The sequence below is a fragment of the Piliocolobus tephrosceles genome, chromosome 4, assembly GCF_002776525.5.
Source record: "Piliocolobus tephrosceles isolate RC106 chromosome 4, ASM277652v3, whole genome shotgun sequence".
In the NCBI taxonomy this organism is placed as follows: domain Eukaryota; kingdom Metazoa; phylum Chordata; class Mammalia; order Primates; family Cercopithecidae; genus Piliocolobus; species Piliocolobus tephrosceles.
Genome location: NC_045437.1, coordinates 92,347,537 through 92,369,900, shown reverse-complemented (window position 1 = coordinate 92,369,900; position 22,364 = coordinate 92,347,537). Strand labels below are relative to the sequence as shown.

Sequence of the window (22,364 nt, the reverse complement as noted above, 5' to 3'; positions counted from 1 at the left end):
CCTGAGCTATGGTTTCAAAGGGGAGCAATTTCATTTGAACAGTTCTATGCATAAAGTGGTCTTTTTAGAGGTGACGTTATAATACCATTTAGAGGTGATGGTATTATTAACAAAGCCAACAAACAAAACCTTTAATTTTATACAGTGCTGATAATGATAGCAATCAGGCTGGGCACAGTGACTCATGCCTGTAATCCCAGCACTTTGAGAGACCAAGGCCAGCAGATCACTTGAGGTCAGAAGTTTGAGACCAGCCTCTGGCCAACATGGTGAAACCCATCTCTACTAAAAATACAAAAATTAGCCAGGCATGGTGGTGGGCGCCTGTAATCCCAGCTACTTGGAAGGCTGAGGTGGAAGAATCTCTCGAACCCAGGAAGCGGAGGTTGCAGTGAGCCGAGATCGCACGACTGCCCTCCAGCCTGGGTGACAGAGCGAGACACCGTCTCAAAAAAAAAAAGCGGAATGTTGGCATCTATACTAATTTGAATGAATTGTGCATCTCTCTGATGTTAGCTTTGTTTGAACAATTTATATCTGCAAAAGTGACTGAAAGACTGCACAGAGTCACTTTTCCTAGTGTAGTTTAATGTTGCCTTTTCAAGACTGCCGCCCTTGGATTACTTGGCTTCAATGAATCAAAATACAGATATTATTAATAAACAAAATGCTAATGTTCCTGTATGTGATTTCCCATAGGTGCTGGTAAATAATGCCAAAACTCATGGAGATACAAGAGCATTGGAACTGAATCAGAGATTGTCCTCACAGTAACATTGGATTATTTTAGTAAGGAAGCAAAGAAAAAGCTGTAAGAATGAAGCAGTGAATCAAGACTTCTTCCCAAAGCAACGTTTTTTTAAACTATATTTATTCCTTTTCTAAAGGAATCTAAAGAAGTTGAAGTTTTTAAGTTAGGAATGCAATTTTCCGTTAACTCCAAACCTGATTTTAATCTGAAAAAAAAAAAAAAAAAAACTGGGAAAACCAGAACGAAAGGAAAACCATTATTGCCTTGTTGCTTAACATTATTTGTAAACCATTATTTTCTGCATCTTGCATGGTGCCCAATAGAATATCTTTTACTGTAATCCCTTACAATAAAGCCTTAATAGCCATTTTCTATGTAATATACAAAAGTAGATTAGCACGATGCACAATTTTCTTTTGTTAAAAATCAAATTAAAAGATTTAATTCCTCCTATGAATTCTAAAGTTCGGCAAACCAACTCATCATAAGATCCAAATAATCTTGTAACCTATTTATCTAGTGATTCATCTCAGATTCTATTGAAAAAGCATAATATAAATGTTGATGAGTCTAGACTCTAATGGATATGTTTATATAATTCCAAACACTCAGGTGTGTGAATGCATTTAAAAACATTACTGGAAAATAATGCTGATAATATTTAATTGATCATGCAATTCCTTCAATTATGATGGAAAGACTTGAACTTTCTGAAATAAAACAAAAATACAGTGTCTTGTTTTCTTTATAATATCAATATCAGACATAATTTCTAAATTTCAAATTTTAAAACTTGAAAGCACAGTTATCTATTTTTTAAGCTCTTTACATATTTGAAGAAAGTCACTTTGGATTTGTGGTTTTAAAAATACTTTCAGACATTTACATATTTATTGTACAGAAAATACGTGGTTATATGATTTATGTATGTGACTTTTCGAAAGCAGTGGCATCAGGATGTTACTTTTTAAGATAATATAAATTGATAATATTCTATGGTTGTACTTCAGAGGTTAATAATTGAACTGAACTTTGATCTGGTATTTCCCAAATCTGTCTGAACATTATAATCATTCATACCTATGCAATCAGAATCTTTAAGGATGGGGACAGGCCTAGGACTCTGCATTTTAAAGTTATGCCAAAGAAATCCTAATGTTTATTCAGATTTTCAAACTACTATATTACTCCAATGATGATTCTTCCCTTTATTTCTTCAGCAAGGTTCAACACATGCCATTCTCTGCTCATTTCTTCCTTATCTTCATAACTGTCAATCTGATTCAGTGATTTTTAACAACCTGGTCCACAGACTTAGCCACAGATGCACTTCAAAGGGCTGCCTGCGTAGCCCTTGTCTCCATGCTCGCGTTTCCTCAGGAGAACACTTTAGCTTTTTCTTCCAGAATGAATTGGCTCCATCCACCTAAATGCTTTGTATTCAGTTCTTGCTCTCCATCTGTTTTCTGGAGTGTCACTTGCTTCACAAGATTACCCTTTGCTTCAGGACCATAATCAAAGGGTAACCTTTTGACTTCCTTACCAAATTCTGCCTGCCAGGGACCTCAAACACAGGTTTTTCTAGACTGGAAGGTTGGAAAAACACCTGAGTTGATACTATCTCAGGTCATTCTTTTTTGCATTGATGTGCACACATTCTCTCTTAACTTTCATTGCCTTCTTGTCAAATTACTGCCCAGTTACCGTGAGCCTCAGATAATTTCTGCTCACATAATTTTTATAGAGCTTACTTTGTGCCAGAGCTACGCTAAGTGTTCTTAACATTGTCATTTAATACTAATTAATAAAGGTGAATGGTGTTAAACAATATGCCTAAAGCAAAGGAAATTCAAGATGAATCAGTGTTATAAGATTCCAGAAACTCTAAAACAGTGGCCAGAATTTCTTTTGGAAGTTTAAAGGGTTTTTTTTGTTCTTTTTTAATTTTTTTTTTGTTTTATTTTATTATTATTATTTTTTAAGACGGAGTTTCACTTCTGTTGCTCAGGCTGTAGTGCAATGACACACTCTCAGCTCATCACAATCTCCGCCTCCTGGGTTCAAGTGATTCTCCTGCCTCAGCCTCCTGAGTAGCTAGGATTACAGCCACGCACCACCACACCCAGCTAATTTTTTTGTATTTTTAGTAGAGACAAGGTTTCTCCATGTTGGTCAGGCTGGTCTCAAACTCCCAACCTCAGGTGATCCACCTGCCTTGGCCTCCCAAAGAGCTGGGATTACAGACATGAGCCAGCGCCTGGCTCTATACATAAGTTTAATTAGAGAAATTAGATTAAAAATTGTTTCCTGAAGGACCAGTATTTAATTTCCATATTAGTATTTCGTTACTTTTGTTATATTTTGTCTGGGAATTGTAGTGAATTTTCTGCTATTTTTATCCATTTTTTATTATTAATTAATTAGATATTTATACACTAGTTTGGCATCTGATAATTTCCCATGGGAAAAACATGTTTCAGCTTCCAAGTAAACTTTTGGAACGCAATCTGTTTGGGGCCACTTGTCATTTTTCATGAAGTGTCCCTTTTAATTTCTGGTCAGGAAAAAGCAATCTAAAATGCTGTGCTCTCTTTTCACTTTACAAAAAGGAGCTATTAAACTTCCTTTAATTTAGAATTCTCTACAGAACAGGATTAGATAGAAATACTCACATATTAAGGGAATTAAAAGATGTGGTTATTTGAAACAGTATAAAACATTAGATAAATATGTACTAGTTTGTAATGTATGAATATGAAGGCATACATATTTGGTTGCTGCATAAAATGTTTGATACCTGCTTTGGGAAAGTTTTACAGGAACACAAAAATGAAGTATATTTTGGAGTATGAGTGAATGTGGCTTGCAGATCCCTTTTTGTCATGGCACATTAAAAAATGTAGAAACTTTGTTTTGACAAGGTTGACCCTTGTCTCTCTACAGGTCTTCCTTTCACTCACTTTAGTTGTTAATGGCTAGAAAAAGTCTCAGGCTGCCATGCTGCTTGTTGTAAGGTATAGCACTCAGCTGCTGGTTATAAATTGACCCTCAGTTTGCAGGAGAGGTTTTTTGTTTTGTTTCTATTTTTGTACATTAAAAAGATATATTTATGTATATTATACAGGTACAATAGTTTTTCCACTTGTGTTTTTAAAGACTTTTTATACAGATGAAATGAAAGTCCAAAAACTCCCTCATTTAGAGTATGTGCCTCATTTTTGGTTTAGAAAGTGTAGTTAGTCATATAAGGTCTATTGTAACTCCAGACCATTCATGCTATCTAGCGGTCCCTATGCTGCAATAGTGGGTTTTTCGTTCTTTTGGATGAGAAACTTTTTGAATAGCAATATTTTAAATCCTAGTATGCCTAAACACCCTATACAACCATAATATTTTTATAAGTGCTAAACTAACTTTAGACCTCAAAAGGTTTTGAAGTAGGAAAATAAAGGTTAGTATCTCTTTAACAAGAGCTGTTATGAAACATTTGAAATGTTTTTCCTTATTAATTATAAACTTAGAATTGAAAATACTAGTTTGTTTTAGGGAAGGGAAGTGGCGCCAACAGAATGATGATTGAAGTTGGAGTATGCACCAAAACAAGGGTTGGATTTCATATTATATCACTGGACTGTTGAAATAATTGTCGTGTCATGAAGGTTCGAATTATTTTTTAAAAAGTTTATTTGGGCTTCATTCTTCACCATATACTTTCCCTGTATGTAATGCTTATTATAAAAACATATTTAAATTACATTAATTTTTCTAGGGATAAGGTGGGTATGAAAAAATGCTTATTATCTTGCACCTTTTTCTTACAGTAAGCAGAATAATGGCTCACAAAGATATTCATGCCCTAATTCCCAGTTTGTGAAGACGTGTGTAAGGAATGTAGTTGTTCTTTTGTATAATAGCTAATGTATGAACTACTCTTACCCAACATGCTACTTACAGCATAGTATCACCAACATCATTTTTAAGTACTTTGCTCTAATTCTCTTTAAAATAAACCACATTAAATTATACACACAAAACGTAAGTGGTATATTTCAACCTGAGTTTCAATATTGAATGGGTATGAGACTAGGTAAGTCTTGGCCTTTAGTTTTTATTTGAATTTGTAAAATAGGCCTTGAGCTAGGTTTCTAATGGCAACATTCTGTTGTTCAAAGGCCATCAGTGTTTTCCAAGTCAGAAGTGAGCTGAAATAAAATACTGAAATAAACTGCTGGGTGCAGCACCTGTGAAGCAGCAACCCTGGTTTCCATTGAACAGGGGGGGCTCCCTGCACTTGAAACCCTTCTTAGGGTAGAACCCCTTTGCCAAGAAACCTATACTGTGGAAAGAGATGCGTAAACGGGTCTTGGTTCTTGGTGCTAAAACTCTGAGAAGGAAAGTTGTTCTACACTCAGAGAATACTTCAATGGAAGCCAGCATCTATGAATGGCTGAAAGTAATTATAGGTATCTGCTGCATGCCAAATAGGTTATACTTCTTACAGAAAGAGTACCCACATTAAATACAACATTTGCATTGTTTTATTATCTGACTCCCAGGTGACAAATAACTTAGTTTCTAAGACCCTGCTTTTTGCCATTTCCTTCCCTTTGATCATATAAAATATGGTCATTAATCTTCAGAGAAGAAATCCTACATATTTTAGTATCAAACAATCAAGAATGTTTCTGGTAAACATCTATATAATAGTGGTTTAAAAGTTCTAATCTTAATTTGTTCAATATAATAGATAAAGGGAGAATACAAATAGTCTTTATATACACCCTAGCTTCAGAAGTTTGGAAATTAGCCTGTGAAGAAGTTAAGTGGTATGAAATAAAAGACAAGTACAGGTTTGATCTTCGCAGAGTGAGTTATGTGTGTTCTTGCCTATACATATTCCTGGCAGTGCTAATTTCTCTTGTGTTTGGGACACAAGTGTCTCTGGGCACAGGAGAAAAGCCAGATGGAGCAGAAGGTTTTTTGTGTGGAAAGGAGGAGGTTAGGCAGAGAGAAAAAGCATTGCTGAGAAAGCAAAATTACATTGTTATAAGCAGCTTCTATTAGATGGAGATAAATATATTTCTGAATTGCCTGAGGCCAGCCTTCCAGTACCTCAGAACAAGTGTTATGTATGTGGTTGGAAGGTTTTTCTAAGAAATAGATTCAGCATAAAGAATTAACTCACTGGGCCCAGATTTACATAAACAGTGGTGAATAATTTGTGAATATTGGGAAATATGTAGGCAGCATAAAGTTTTTGTGTTAGTCAAGTAGCTTCTAAGAAAGCCCAAATAAGATCTAGTATTGCAAAGGATCTTGATACTGCACCAGCCCACATTTTGTTTCAGGAGAGGAGGTTTTTTGTGCTTATGAGGTAGTAATCATTACCCACCAGGGCTTCAGCACCCAGGGATAGATTGAATGCCCACCATGGTCCAAGCTCTTTACACTATTGCCTCATTTAATTTTCACTTTTTTTATAGTGGCTATTATCCTTATTTTACAGACCAAAAAAACTTTTATAAAGAATTCTCAGATTATCTTTACTAAAATTATCTGTATTCTTAGGCAAGCAGAATCTGGCCCCAAAGATAGTTTCCAATACTGTTGTCAAATGTTGTTAATGGTTGCTGTCAACTCAAAGAAATGTAAAAAAGTTGAAGTGTGTATCTTTGAGACTGACTCAGTTATCCTACCACCCTGTGTTCGGATGTTGCCATTTACCTTTTGGTACTATCTGAATAGGAGGAAGCTTAGGAGGAAGGGAACTTCCTCCCGAGGATTAACTTTGCACATTTAAGCCTATGTAATGATAGAGAATAGAATACTCTACTCTTGTTACATTTTGAAGTTGATATAAGCCAACTGAAGTGAGCTTATTGTTTCATTTAATCATTTAATACTTGGTAACTTCACAAATTCCAACCCTTGGTTTTGTCTTTGGCTTTTTCTAACCTCTCTTCCCAGAGTTCAACTTTCTTTTGGCCATCCCATGTCTAAGGTACAAAGGACCTTACGTTTTTTTTCTTTATCAACTAATTCCTGTAGAGGAGATAGTTGGTAAAAGCTTATGGGTCCTTCATTCTTCTTTCTTCCTCTACCTGTCCATCCATCCTGCATTTTTTGAAGACTTAATATTGCTCTTATGAATACTTAAAAGCTGTTAAGTGCTAAGTGATAGAATTTTGGCCTAGAGACTAGATGGATTCCTTAGTGTAACAGTCATTTTGGGTTTCAGGGGTGGGGGTTTGTCTGGTACCATGTAGGCCCCACCCCGTTTGAAGCCCATCCTTGAATGTTTGCCTACGAACACAGTGTATTACTTTTTTGTAGAAGCATCTGCTAGATGAGTACTAATGACTTTTACCTGGCTGTAATGGCTATTGGGTTTGCTCTGATGGCCAGGACTTTTGGAGGAAACATCCTTCACTGGACATTAGCATCAGCACCTTGTGCACCTCCAGTTAATCTCCAAATGTTGCTTCAGCTGTTAGCCTCCTTCTCCAGAGACAATTGAAAGAAGAACTTTCAATTGTCTTTCAATTGTATTTTTAAAATAGAGGAATAGTTCCTCATTATAATTTGTTCCAGGACAAATCTGTATTTTGTACTTCCCTCTACTTTTGTCCATTGCTAGAATTATTGCAAGCCAAGGTATTTATTTCTTCTCGTGCATAGTAAAAGGACCTTTTTTAAGCTCAAATATTTTTAGATACTAATCTGAATCAGAGTTATATGACAGCACACCATGGAGCTTGTCTTTCTTTTACCATAAAAATAAAAAGATCTGTCTACTTGTATTAATCAATACCATTTATCAAGTACAGTACCTGCTATGTATCAGACACTAGTATTAGATGGTTTACATAGGTTTACAGAAACAGTGTAGCATAATGTTTACGAACAAGTTCTCTGCTCTTGTGAGTTCAAATCCTTGCCCATCTTTTACTAGCAGTATGACCTTATGTAAGTTATCTAACCTTTCTGTGCCTCAGTCATAGGCATCTGGTAGATTAAATGCATTAATCCATGGAAAGTACTTTGAGCCATCTCTAATATATGATGATAGCTCAATACGTGTTTCTTCTAATTCCTCAGTTGCCTACAAGATAGGTATTGCTATCCCCATTTTAAGATGAGGAAATTGAGATTCTGAAATTAATGAATATATATCCAAAGTCACACTGCTAATGAGTGGTGGCACTGGGTTTAAACTGAGGCTTATTAGACCACAAGGCCCTTCAAGACTTCTCAGCATAGAAGTTTGGGTTTTTGTTTGTTTGTTTGTTTTCTCTGTGTTCATCTTTTGAGACTGTTGAAGACCTGGTTTATGAGGTACTGCTTAGTTCCTCAATCATTTCTGATTTGTAACATCACATTTGTAATATCTTCTGAAATGAAGTAGCAAAACTTTACCAAAGAATGGAGAGTTATGGAAATTCAGTCAATGAAGTCAAATTTTTATAACTGTATATCAAGGGAACGATTTGACATAATAGTAAACCCTTTCCACAAGTGTATGTAACTCTAATCTGCAGAGGGAAATGCCTAACTAGGAGGAGGTCAAAACAGTCTAATGTTTTTCCTGGCAACCATCCTTCCTCTTTCAGTGAGAGCTCGCCACCCTCTCTGCATTGGAGAAGATGTAGCATGTTTATTGTATGACATGGAAGGGGACTCAAGAAAGCATTTGTAACTATTCTTCACTGAGTTGCGTAATACACCCTTTCAAGTTGACACTGTTGGTCAGGCTCCTCTTTGATAAATGGAAAACTAATGGTGGGTCTTGAAGTAATACTAGTAGAACTCCCAGTGGATCACTGACACCGTCTGCCAGCAGGAACTCCCAGGGAACACTGAAACCTTCAAATGATTACACTCCCTCTCCTACTTTACTGCTGCACATCTCTCCATACTCACCCAGGACTCTTCTGCTGTTCCTTCAGTGTTGGGTATCTTCAGTGTTAGGTTGTTCTTGGTCTCTAATTCTCACTGTAGTCTTCATGTCCCCGACCCCTATCCCAGCTAAACAAGGCAATGCTTTCCTCCCCAGTAATTCCAGTAACCATTTCTCTGCTGGTGACTTCCAAAGCTAAATCCCCAGTTCAGATCTTTCTCTCATGCTCCAGGCCCAGCTGTCTCACTAACCACTGGACATCTCCCCTTGGATGTCCCATAGATGCCTCAAAATCAATTAGTTTAAAACATCTCATTATCCCCTCTCTGCTGTATATTTCCCTCCTTTCACACCCAAATTTGCTTCCCACACTGCGTCTAATGTATTCTCTACACTGCAGCCAGAGGGATCTTTCTATAAAATGGAAATCTGTCACTCTCCTATTTAAGGTCTTATAAAGGCTACTCTGGATCCTTAAGATACAAACCAAGTTTCTCAATAGGAATTACAAAGCCTTTTGTGATTAGATACCCACTTTCCCTAACTTCTCCAGCCTTCTCTCTCTCTCCTCACCTCCACTAACACACAGTGTAGGCTCTGACCTACACTTACTAAGCTTCTTGCAATTTCTGGCATATATCCCATTCTCTTTTGGCCTCCAGACCTTTGTTCAGGCTGATCAATCTGCCTGAGCCCTCACCTCTACCAATGAAGCCTCTTTCCCTTGACATATGTCTGCTTATACATTGGAGGTCTCAATTTAGATATTCCTTCTGGAAGACCCCTCTTCCTGATTCCCTGTGTTTCTGGCAAACACAGGGAATGTGTTTCCTCTCCCTGGTTCTCCCATTATACTCTACTTTCCCATGTATTTGCAATTTTAATTGTTGGTCTTTTCCACTAGACTATAAACTCCCTAAGGGCAGGGTTTGTGTTTAGGTTGTTCAATATTGTATCCACAGTGCCTAACCCATGGATGTATGGAAGCTGGAAAGATAGAAAAAGTAATACTTCACAAAAAGGTTGGAGATCCCCTTTGTAAGGCAACAATGTGCACTGTGTGTGTGTGTGTATGTGTGTGTGTTTGTGTGTACTATAGATCAAATTTTTCCTTCTTGGTGTTTTGGGATGCTACTTGCTGATACTATGGGTGAAGCCAATGGAAGGGAGTCTATGTTTGGAAAGTTAGAAGACAGGAGGGCTGCTGGTGTCTAGAGTACTCTGGGAATGCTGTTTCCTTGACCAAGGTCTTGGGCCTTGCTGCTCTCCTGACTACCAGATGGTGAGCATATATACCTCACAATGGGGCTACGAAAGCAGTTACCTGTGTGGCAGAAGGGGAGGGATTTGTCCTTAATTTTTAGTGCAGAAGTAAAACACTTTGGACATTACCATCTAGTCCTCAGTATGAATAATTTTATATGATTTTTCCCCAAAGAGCAAGTTTAAAATTTTTTATTCTACATATGTAAGATGTAACAATGTGGTTTTTAATATGCATTGTGATACCTCAATCAAGCTAATTAACGTATCACCTCATATAGTTACCATTTTTGTGTGTGTGGTAAGAACACTGAAGATCTCTCTTAGCAAATTTCAAATAGACAGTACATTATTAAGTATGATCACCATGCTGTACATTAGATCTCCAGAATTTATTCATTTTAACTTTAGAGTTTGTATCCTGTGACTGAAATCTTCCATTTGCCTCAGCTCCCAGCCGCTGGCAACTACTGTTCTATTCTCTGTTTATTTCTGTGAGTTCTGGCAACTACTATTCTATTCTTCGTTTATTCCACATGTAAGTGAGATTGTGTAGTATTTGGCTTTCTGTAACTAGTTTATTTCACTTAGAATAATACCCTCTAAATTCACTCATGTTGTCACAAATGGCAAGATTTCCTTCTTTTGTAAGCTTGAATTATATATATATATGTATGTATATACATAGATGACAGTTTCCTTATCCATTCTTCTGTCAGTTAGGTGGTTTCCACATCTTGGCTATTGTGAATAATACTACAGTGAACATAGGGTGCAAATATCTCTTGGACATACTGTTTTCACTTTATTTTCCAGAAGTGGGATTGCAGAATCATGTGATAGTTTTATTTTTAGTTTTTTGAACAGCTTCCGTATTGTTTTCCCTAATGGCTGTAAGAATTTACAGTCCTGGGCCAGGCACGGTGGCTCACACCTGTAATCCCAACTTTGGGAGGCCGAGGCGGGCGGATCACGAGGTCAGGAGATCGAGACCATCCTGGCTAACATGGTGAAACCCCATGTTTACTAAAAATACAAAAAATAAGCCAGGCGTGGTGGCGGGCGCCTGTAGTCCCAGCTACTCAGGGAGGCTGCGGCAGGAGAATGGCGTGAACCCAGGAGGCGGAGCTTGCAGTGAGCCGAGATTGCGCCACTGCACTCCAGCCCGGGCGACAGAGTGAAACTCCGTCTCAAAAAAAAAAAAAAAAAAAAAAAAAAAGATTTTACACTCCCGCGTACAGTGCACGAGGGTTCCCTTTTCTCTACAGCCTCACCAACACCTGTTGTCATTTGAGTTTTTATGTATCTGTTGGCTACTTGTATATCTTCTTGGAAAAATGTCTATTCAGGTCCTTTGCCCATTTTTTAATCAGGTTATTTGTGCTTTTGGCTATTGAGTTGTTGAGTTCCTTATATGCTTTTGGATACTAGTTCCCCATCAGATATTCGGTTTGCAAATATTTTCTCCCATTTTATAGGTTCCTTCATTTTGTTGATTGTTTCCTTTGCTGTGCAGAAACTGTTTAATGTGATGTAATCCCACTTGTTTACTTTTGTTGCCTGTGCTTTTGGTGTTATATCCAAAAAGTCACTGTCAAAACTAATGTCAAGGGGCTTTTCCTCTATGTTTTCTAAGAGCAAGTGTTGATAATAGGAAGGAAACAACAGGACATTTAAGGGCAGCAGGACCCTTAACTATCCAAGACTGTTTAAATGATGTTTGTACTTAAAGTAAAAACTACCTGAGAATATTTTAACATATGCCTCAAGTCTGTAGTGTGGATCTGGATTGCAGATTCTCCAGTGCTCAATCAACCTATATTTGTGGGAAAAGAAGTCTGACGTTTCCCAAAGGATTAAGTAATATTGTTTGATATGGAATAAAGTGCCATGTATATTGAGCTTCTTTAGGAGGATAGTTTTATTTATCTTTTTGGATCTCTGTCAAAATAAATGTAAGGGGAGGGAGGCCCAGTGCTCCACTGGTCCCTTGAACAGAGGTGAATTTACTGTGAAACAATGGCTTTTAAGTTTCAGGGGCTCCTGCTTGCATTAGCCCTAGCCATGTATTTACAAGATCATTGTCAAATTTACAGAAGTAAGACGTTTTAAACATAATTGATGAATACCGCTTATTAAGACCACTGCCGCTTTTCACTCCCACTTCCCTTGATGTCAGGTGGTGCTGGAGTGGCTGTGGACAAAGAGAAGTTGAGCTGGGGACACATTTGGATTACAGGGATATATTCATGTTGTTCACAGTCACTTCTGTATGGAGTTACTACTGGCTGTCCTGATGTAGCAGGGGCTTCCAGGAATATTCTTACAGACTTCTGTGCTAACTCATCTGGCATCAGGACAGTACATCAATAACAAACTGAAACATCATAAGCTTTAGACTCTGAGAAACCTGGGTCCACCTGCTCAATGAGCATAGTTCTTTGACTATGTAGTCTATGCAAACCTGTGAACACCTCAATTTGGCATCCCAAGTAGGAGAGTGGTGGTAGAGGATTCTTTAATCCTTTGATCTATTGCCCCACGTGTTACTGTCCTGGCCAATAACAATGAAAGATCTATTCTGGGAAAACTTTTGGCCTGATTTTACACTATTATATGAACTACAATCTAACTTAGAACATTTTAGAACATTAATTAATTAATTTAGAACATTTAGAACAGGGAGAAAATATATATACTTTTTTCAGTTGCTGTGTGTCCTCTGCTTTTGTAGCCATGTCTGTAGAGCAAAAAGGGAGTGAGATGACTCGACTGTTAGTCTGTATTAATTCCTAATTTAACACTCCCTAAAATCATTTATTTAGTTCATTACAAAGACTCTTTCAGCCTACTATATTTGTTGTTGTTTTTATAAAATATTTTTAGTAGAAACGAAAATATTATATAAAAATATAAAAGCTTTTGTAAATCCTTAATGTAGACAACAGAAGTTTTTTAAAAAATAGAATCCAATAAGTTTGTTGTAAATTCTTACCTTTTTTGGCAGACAGTATATGCATATTATGTTTAACTTAGTTAAAACATTTTATGACAAAAGTGGATCATATCCATATTGCTTTTAAACTTGTCTTTTTCACATAACAGTGTATCTTGGACATCTTTCTGTGTTCTTTTTAAAGGGCTGTCCAGCATTGGGTGTTGGAGGGAGTGGTCTGGTTAATACCATTTAGTCAATCAATTCCTTATATTTGGGTGTTTTCTGGTTTTGGTGTTTCTTTTCCTTTTTTTTTTTTTTTTTTCTAAACTGTAACAAATGATGCTGTAATGAGCCTTCTTGTTCATATATCTTTGCACACTTGGGGAGTATTTTTCCCCCTGTAATATAAATTTCTAGCCATGAATTGCAGGATCAAAAGATATTTACATTTAAAAATGTTAACAGATGTTTTCAAATTGCCATCTAAATCATTGTACCAATTTATAGACTCACCAATAATGTATAAGAGTGCACTTTTTCTCCACCCTTGCCAGCCCAATATTATCAATCACTTTACTCTTTGCCGATCTTGAAAACAGTAGCTAAGGGTTTCTTTAATTTTTATTTATTTAACAGTAAAGTTGGACATCTTCTCATACCTTCATATTATCATATTCTTCTATGGCTTGCCTGTTTATATCCTTTGCCCATTTTGAAAAAAAAAATTGATTATTTCCTTATTTACTTGTAAGAGTTATTTGGGATTACTTGGGATATTAGCCTTTTGTCTTAGCATGATACTTGGTTACAAAGGATACTTACTATTGCATTATTTTAATATTTCTTACTTTTTCATTGGATACCATATCATCACTAAACATACTGCATTTTAAACTCTTAAGTGAAATTCTGCTATGAAAATCCCTTCAATTATAGACTCAATGATGCTGCATGTGGGTTATTAATAGCAGTAAAAGGAGATGTTTCATACAGTTAAAAAATTATAGAAGTGACCATTAGTCAAAAATTTACTTAGAAGGTAAACTTGTTCTGTATTAGGGGAGAAGTTGTCACTTTTCTTCCCTAAACCAAGGAAGGAGCCTAAGTTGGAAGCAAAGGTCCTATTGCCAAGCTTACAAAAGTTCTGTGATTAGAAATTAGTCCTTGTTGTAGTAGAGTGCATATCATGAATAGTTCGTTTTTATTTTTCATGAATTTACTGCTCAATATTAGGCTCTACATTTAATATTTATATCTAGAAAAGTAAAACAATTATTTTTTGAGACTGAGTTTTGCTCTTGTCGCCCAGGCTGGAGTGAAATGGCGTGATCTCGGCTCACTGCAACCTCTGCCTCCCGGGTTCAAGTGATTCTCCTGCCTCAGCCTCCCAAGTAGCTGGGATTACGGGCGCAAGCAACCACACCTGGCTAATTTTTGTGTTATTAGTAGAGAAGGGGTTTCACCATGTTGGCCACGCTGGTCTCAAACTCCTGACCTCAGGTGATCCACTCACCTCAGCCTCCCAAAATGCTGGGATTACAGGTGTGAGCCACCGCACCTGGCCGACAATTTTTAATTGTATAGGAAACTAGCATTTATGAAGTACTTCTGAATTTAGTGCCTAGGTCAAATTACGTTGGATATGTTTTCGTGAAAGCTGTTGTATTCTCTTATTTTGCATGGTTTGGCTCTTAATTGCTTATAATTCTGGTACATAATGAGCACAAGGGAAATATATTTTAAATATGCATAAATTAAACTTGCTACAAACATTGAGATTAGAAGTTGCAAACTGACCACTAGGTCATATCTGCTCCACAGGCATCTCACATAGTTTGAGAACTATTTTGAACTAGTTGCTAAAGCTTAAAAATAGAGGCATTTCTCTTGAAAAATGGAATTTTCGGCCGGGCGCGGCGGCTCAAGCCTGTAATCCCAGCACTTTGGGAGGCCGAGACGGGCGGATCACGAGGTCAGGAGATCGAGACCATCCTGGCTAACGGTGAAACCCCGTCTCTACTAAAAAATACAAAAAACTAGCCGGGCACGGTGGCGGGTGCCTGTAGTCCCAGCTACTCGGGAGGCTGAGGCAGGAGAATGGCATAAACCCAGGAGGCGGAGCTTGCAGTGAGCTGAGATCTGGCCACTGCACTCCAGCCTGGGCGACAGAGCGAGACTCTGTCTCAAAAAAAAAAAGAAACATGGAATTTTCGATAATAATGGATTATATATATATATGTTAGTTATGAACTGTCACTACATAGTAGCTATTATTTTTAGACAGAGTAAGTGCTCTCCAACTTGCCAGAGCTCCTGTCATTCTTTAATATATTGCAACTGGCCTACTTCACTCATGTACCTTATGTAGATTCCTCTTTCGTTTTTTGTAGATTTATATATATATACACACATACATATATATATATATATAGAGAGAGAGAGAGAGAGGCAGATATATAAAGAAATTTCTTCATTTTTTCATTAATAAATGCAAGACATCCAAAGCTTCTGTGCTTTATTATTTTTCTGGTACATTCATCTCCTTAAAAGGAGACATTCGAAGCAGTAAACATCCCAGAGATAGTAACTTTCTTCTTCAGAACTTTTCCCAACAAATCACTTCATTGGCTGGTGAAAAAGAAGATGACTGAAAAGGTTTATACTTCCTGGAGTTCCACTATCTTACGCTGTAATTTCTTCAGGTCTTTCTGTACTTTACATTTCTCTAAATCCATCTTTGTTTTCTGTATTTGTTGGAGGGAGCTGAGAGAGTCATGAATTGATTTAAATCCTGTAAGAGGGTAAAAGAATAGGTACACTTAACAATGCATTAGAACTTTTTTTTAAAAAAGTTGCTAATTGGCAGTCCTGCCATAATTGATTATCATTTAATTCAAAGGGCATTAAATTCTACTAAGACCAGCCAAAAATTGTACATAATCTATTTCTTGTATGTCATGAAGATCCATTCACAATAGTGTTTCAATTTATATCTGGTTATCTGGTTTCATTGTGAAATTTAATTATTTTTCTCCTCCTCTCCCCAAATATATTGCATAATTATATATTGCAAGAGAGAAATTTAAAATATTTTATTCTTTCCGTATGCTTTGACAAGAGATTTGTGTGATTTTTTTTTTCAGTCTTGTTACCAAATTGAAGGTAAAGATCTCAGATGAGATTTTAAAACTTCTCTGAAAGTAGCCTATTTGAGGGACCTCAGAGTGGCCCCCTGCTGCCCTCCTCCCTCCCAGCACTTTGTATCTCTCTTAAGTCTAGTCACTCATGACCACAGACCTATCAAATCTCAAGGTCTTAGGGCACAACCCATTTGTTATTCACTGGGGCCTTTCACATAGTCGTTTCTCAACACATTTTTATTAAAGGCGTAAAGCATCAAACCATTAATTTGAAGTTCTCACTTTCTAGAGCTCCTCCTCGTTAGTAAAATGAAAGAACTTGCAGATGGTAAATTCCTTTTCAGTTCACTAATGGAATGAAGTTTTACTAATGGAATAAGTACAATTAAACCTCTGATAGTTAAACAGAAAGCAGGGCCTTTAAAAGAAGGGCAAGTTAAGTTTGAGACATGATTCCTGGCCAGATAATTCATTATTTTGATATGACGGTGGGAGGGGTGTATTGTGAGGGTTGCACTTCCAGGCAGCAAATTCTGCTTATATGCCAGGAACATCTGGCAGATTGAGACCATCATGTCCTCCCAAGGCACCTCCAATGTATCTCTATATAGGACCAAATTTGGTAGAATTTACACATGAATTTTTCTGAGATCTAGAAGAAAAAAGAAAAAAAATTACTTGGGACTTTCTCTAGTAAAGAAACTCTTCTGAGCCCTGGTAATTCCCTCAGAATTATGACTCAAGGCAGATGGCTGCTCCACAGCACCTATCCCATGTCCTTCCCTTTGACAAATTAGATGAGCCTTTCAAATTAATCCTCTTTGATGTTAGCTCAGCTTGACACTGCTGCCATTAGCCTCTTTAAAAGAAAAGCAGTCATTATACTGGACTCTGCTAATTCATCCCTCTTTCTCACTTCTAAAGGTCAGGTCTCCAGTCTGACATCTGTCCAAGCTCATTACTTGTAGTTGAATGAGAAGGGCATTTGATTTAGGCTCTTAGTTTCGTAACATACCCACAAGTCATGTCTTGGGTATCTCCAAGGATTTTCCAAGTCTGACAATTCCATGATTCTATGATCTTAGTTAAAAACAAACAAACAAACAAAAACGAACAAACAAACAAACAAACAAACAAAACTCACGCCAATGGCAGGCCTGTGACATTCCAAGTATGAGTGAAGAAAGTTAATTTATTTATATGCCTTCCAGTATAATACTCATATTCTATAGGATATTTAGAAAAGTGGATTAAATACATAAGGATGTCACTGATGACAAGATTGATCCCTGGCCATTAGCTCCAAGTGGAAGACTGAGGAATTGAAAAGGAAAGGACAGATATTCTTTAGTTAATAAAAGGTGTCTGCTCACCTGATTGATATTCATTCTGCATTGTCTCTAATTCACCCCAGATCTGCTTTTCCATTTGTTCCATCTTTTTGGACAATTTATTTTCCATGTGCTTTACTTTACTTAGTTGTGCTTCCTGTTTCTCTGTGTTAATGAAATTCTCTACTTTGCTTGACAGCTGCAGCAGTTTTTCTTCCATTTTATTTTCAGACTTTTCCTGTCAAAGAGATTATGGGATAAAACTTCTAAAACATACATGGATTTATCCTTCAGCTTAGAGAAAATGTTTTTAACATTCATTTTTCCATGCTGAGCATGGAAATTCAAACCAAATTCCTTTGTATCTAAAACTGTGTTCGTAAGTGTAAGAGTTAATCCCTTTGGCCCTGTTCATTTGTAGTTTCTGGAATTCAACATGTTATGGAATAAAAGAAAAGGGCTGTAGCGTGGCCCAAATTCCTTGAGAATTTGGCATTTTAGTCTAATATTCAAAGATATTTTAGATACTGCTTTTCCTGAGCTCCTTGGACATCCTCCTTCGAATTTTACACCTCCATGTGGACAGACTTCAGCTAGAATAGTGATTCATCATTCCAGTCATTTATTAGAATCACCTGGACCATACCCCACCCCCCCCACCCCCAGAAATTCTGATTTAATTGGTCTGTGATGAAGCTCAAGAATGATAGGATTTAAGCACTCTCCAGGTGATTCTAATGTGCAATCAAGGTAGGGACTGCAGAGGCAGCCTTAGGATAATCAGCCGCTTTTCTCCTCACTTCTCCACAGGGAATCTGGGAGCAGGAGCTGGGCATGGCAGGTATGACTCCTTTGGTTCTCCTCTCCTTGGCCCCATCTACCTCAGGAATAAGAGTTGGTGGATTCCAGTCTCTGTGTTCCTTATGGTGGGAGGTTTCTGCCTGCACGATGACCCCATGGTTACCTAGTGCCACCTATAACTGGTAAAGGAATCTGCCTAATTCAGGAGTGAAGAGCTAGCAGCCCCACTTGGCAGCTGTGATCTCACCACACATACTTCAATAGCCTTACCAGTGATAAAGCTTTGTTTATCTCCAACCCTTGGACTCCTTTGTAACTCTATCAGCTATTTACAAACTCGGGTTGGAGCTGGGGACATTATTTCCTGAGCTGCCTCTGCCTAAAGTCTCTCTACCTAAGTTCTCAAAACATCTTTAGTCAACTGCAGGACTGGCAGCCATTGACCACAGTGATGGCACAGTGCTGCCCTTCCTATTGGGTAAGATGTGATGGTGCAGTGGAAGAGAGGACTCTTGAAATAAGTATATTTCTCATATACCTTGGTAGCCTCACCCCAAAGCTTGGGGCTGTCTTTACATGGTCTGATCTGAAAAAGGAGTTTTGGAGACCTTTAATCTACTAACAAATCTCCAGAAAAGTCAAATGCTTTGTCTGCGCATCACCCGGGGAGTGTGCCTAGAACCACTGATTCCCAGGGGAGGCCCCTAGAGCGTCAGATTCCCTAGGGCTGGGGTGGCAATCTGTATTTTTGTTTTTTAAACCTCTTCAGATTCTTTTTGGTACGGGTAGAGCACACTCTGAGAAAGACAGGTTTGCAGAGTTGGGGAGTAGCAAACAGGACCAGAAGACAGACCTCTGGGCTCCTATTGTGGTGCTTTAAAAAAAAAAGTGACGGAAGCAGTGAAGATTACCATAAATGTAGAAGTGCAACCTCCCAGACCTTTACTCCCTTGCTAACAAGGACCATGCAGGTGTTTACTTCACAAAATAACAGAACTCCTCACCAGTTTCTCCTGTAGGACCTTCAGACATTCATTTATATGGCCCAGGTGGTCTTTTCTATATTTGAGAAATTGGTTTTCTGTCCATTTTTTATTATTCTCAACTTCTTCATACAGATTATTCGAAAGTGAATTAAATCTAAGGGAAAAAATTTTTTGTTTCATTTTAATAAGTGAATTTAAACATAAAAAATTAGTGTTGAAAAAGTCTGCAGTTTTTTGAGGTGACGAGACTTATTTGTGGGGTGATATGGGAGGTGCAGAGGTAAGGTAAGTACACTGTGGGTTCCTGTCCTGAGCTTGAGTTCAGTCCAGCTACTGTTAACACCTCCTCTACATACCCTAAAATACATAGACACATGACAGGAGCACTGTCGGCTAGGAGCTAACCACAGCCACACTGAAATGTAGTGTTATCCATGCAGAATTGCTCTCATGACCTGGGGCTCACTGGTTGTGTGTGGAGGAAATACTTTGATAAGTTCACTTGGGGTGGGGACTATTACTCATGCTAGGAGTTGTCTGTCAAAGGCCAAATAGTAAATATTTTGGCATTGTGGGCCATATATTTTCTGTTGCAACCACTCAATGCTCCATTGCAGTGGGAAAGCAGCCACAGATAGTATGTAAAGAAATGAGTATGGTTATAGTCTAATCAAACTTTATGTAATATTCACATGTCATGAAATATAGTTCTTTAATTATTAGAATGCATAGAAACCATTCGTAGCTGTGGGTAGATGTGGCTAAGGGTGACAGTTTGCTGACTCCCGCTAAGTGCCGGTATGTGACTGGGAGAGGAGCAGGGGCAGAGAGGACCTGCATTGTCTAGCAGAGGAGAGAAACGTCAGAGGCAGGAAAGTGGAGGGAGAAAGCCCCCAAAGAACCTGGGAAATGCGCCAAGGAGGACTTTATGTTGTCTTTGTCTCAGGCAAAATCTTCCATAAAGTCCCCATTGCTACCAATGAGTCTGTGTGAGTGGATTTTTTATAGGGGGCATTTAAAGAGGCCCTGAATTGCTCATGTGGGGCAAAAACAGAAGTAATAGAGGTACAGGAAGGGACCTATGGGACCTGTTAAGATGCTGCACCATAGAAGTATTAAATAACAGAGAATGAAGGATTTTTAAAAATGGAAGTGGATAAAAGGATTGGAATCATATATCATCAGTTGAAAAGTCACTGTAGAGTGGCTGCGGGTTTGAGGAGAGAGGGGATTCCAATCTGAATTAAATCAGGTATGGGACTGGGAAGAGGTAGGATGAGGGATGGGGACTTGTGAGTGGTTTCTGTGTGTGTTTTCTGCATATGACTTGCTCGTGATAAGATGTCGGCTTCAAATTCCCTTTTAGAATAGGTAAAACTTTTAGATTGGCAAGAACAATGTTTGTTATTGAAAGTATTCAGACTGTTTTACAATGTATGGTACAGACTGTTAAATTAATAATTGCTCTGATGTTTTCAGACAAAATTATATGCATATAATTTAGTTTGTGATGTTTATCATTGGAAATTAATGATGAAATCATCCTGGACATACACTGCATGTACATGTCTCTCTTTCTCTTTGGAAAAATTGTTTGGGCTAATTATTAGAAAATACAAGTTCTGGCCGCGCGGTGGCTCACGCCTGTAATCCTAGCACTTTGGGAGGCCGAGGCGGGCGGATCACAAGGTCAGGAGATCGAGACCGTAGTGAAACCCCGTCTCTACTTAAAAAACAAAACAAAACAACAACAACAACAACAAAAACTAGCCAGGCGCGGTGGTGGGCGCCTGTAGTCCCAGCTACTTGGGAGGCTGAGGCAGGAGAATGGCGTGAACTCGGGAGGCGGAGCTTGCAGTGAGCCGAGATCCGGCCACTGCACTCCAGCTTGGGCGACAGAGCGAGACTCCGTCTCAAAAAAAAAAAAAAAAAAAAAAGGAAAATACAAGTTCTGTGAAATCATTACTTTTGGGCTAATGGCTCTCAACTGGAGGCAATTGCCCCCTCCCACCTTCTCACCCCCAGGGGACATTTGGTAGTGTCTGGAGACAATTTTGGTTGTCACAACTGAGAGATGTTACTGGCATCTAGTGGGTAGACACTAGGGATGCTGAGAAACATCTTAATGCATAGGAGAGGCCCACAACAAAGAATGATCCAGCCAAAATACCAATAGTGCCAAGGTTGAGAAAACCTGACTCAGATGATGAAACCAAGGAATGGGAAATGTAAGTTCATTTTCCAATAGTTGTATTAGTTATAGTCTAATAGCTAAATTCTGATCTTTGTCCTCTGAATTCTATCATTATTTTTGACACAGAGTGATATTTTTCACATAGATATGAGGCATATCTTGATTGACTGTTGAGTACCTCAATGCTGCAGACGATGGAGCTGGCTTCTATTTGTGTTCTTAGTCTACTCATGATTCCCAATCACCTGTGCTATTGTTTAACAGCTATTGGATCTCAGACAAATAAACCCACCCACTGAATATGTAGACTCCCTTATTTTAGCCAATTGTTTTCTCTATCTGGAATACTCTTCCTCAGAATATCTATTGGCTCCTGCCCTCATTTCATTCAGATTTACATTCATACACCACCTTAAAAAATAGAACTCTTTCTCCTTATTTGAAACTTTCTATTCTCTTACCCTACTTAATTTTTCTCCAAAATTCTCGTCACCATCTGACATACACTAATTTGTGTTCTATCTCCTCCACTGAAACTTAAGCTCCATGAAAGCAAGAATTTTGCATTGTTTATGGCTGAGAACAATGCCTGGAATATAATGAGTGTTCAATAAATAGTTGGCTAAATGAACAAATGGATCATTCTTTCTCATTAAGTATCTTTTATTAGCATTGCTGACAAATAACAAATCATAGATTTGTGAATTTATTTAGAAATCTAATCTGCTTTGGTTTTCATCTTCCTTTCCCTGCCTCTGGTGGAAGTATTAATTAATAGTCATAGTTTAGGGGGCCAGTAAATCCCCAGATAATCAAGAGATAGCTTTACAATTGAGAATCCAGCCTTCAGTGCTCACCTTTACTGTATAACAAATAAATGAGAGCATTTACTCTTTTATCACTGATACAATATTAACATCCCTCTGAAAACCAAGGAACCATTGAATATGCCCATGTAATATCTCTGGAAGGGCATATCAGTAATTAAAATTCTGAAATTAAAGCCATAAAGAATGAATTACTACTTATGATCCTTTTATTAAGAGATTTGCTTGCAATTGAG

General features: G+C 37.9%; 2 protein-coding genes across 2 annotated transcripts in view; one reads left to right on the top strand and one right to left on the bottom strand.

The window, feature by feature from the left end:
* Positions 1-1,483, top strand: part of TTC37 (tetratricopeptide repeat domain 37) — a 98,510-nt gene extending 97,027 nt beyond the window's left edge. Inside the window, exon 42 of the mRNA XM_026454252.1 lies at positions 700-1,483. Coding sequence (XP_026310037.1) covers positions 700-774 — 75 coding nt within the window. The 3' untranslated portion in view covers positions 775-1,483. The remainder of the gene's footprint in view (positions 1-699) is intronic.
* A 13,868-nt stretch (positions 1,484-15,351) lies between these two features.
* Positions 15,352-22,364, bottom strand: part of FAM81B (family with sequence similarity 81 member B) — a 50,046-nt gene continuing 43,033 nt past the window's right edge. The window contains exons 8-10 of the mRNA XM_023212284.1: positions 19,126-19,261; positions 17,363-17,558; positions 15,352-15,640 (exon numbers count right to left, since the gene is read on the bottom strand). Of these exons, the coding sequence (XP_023068052.1) occupies positions 15,507-15,640; positions 17,363-17,558; positions 19,126-19,261 (466 nt within the window). The 3' untranslated portion in view covers positions 15,352-15,506. The remainder of the gene's footprint in view (positions 15,641-17,362; positions 17,559-19,125; positions 19,262-22,364) is intronic.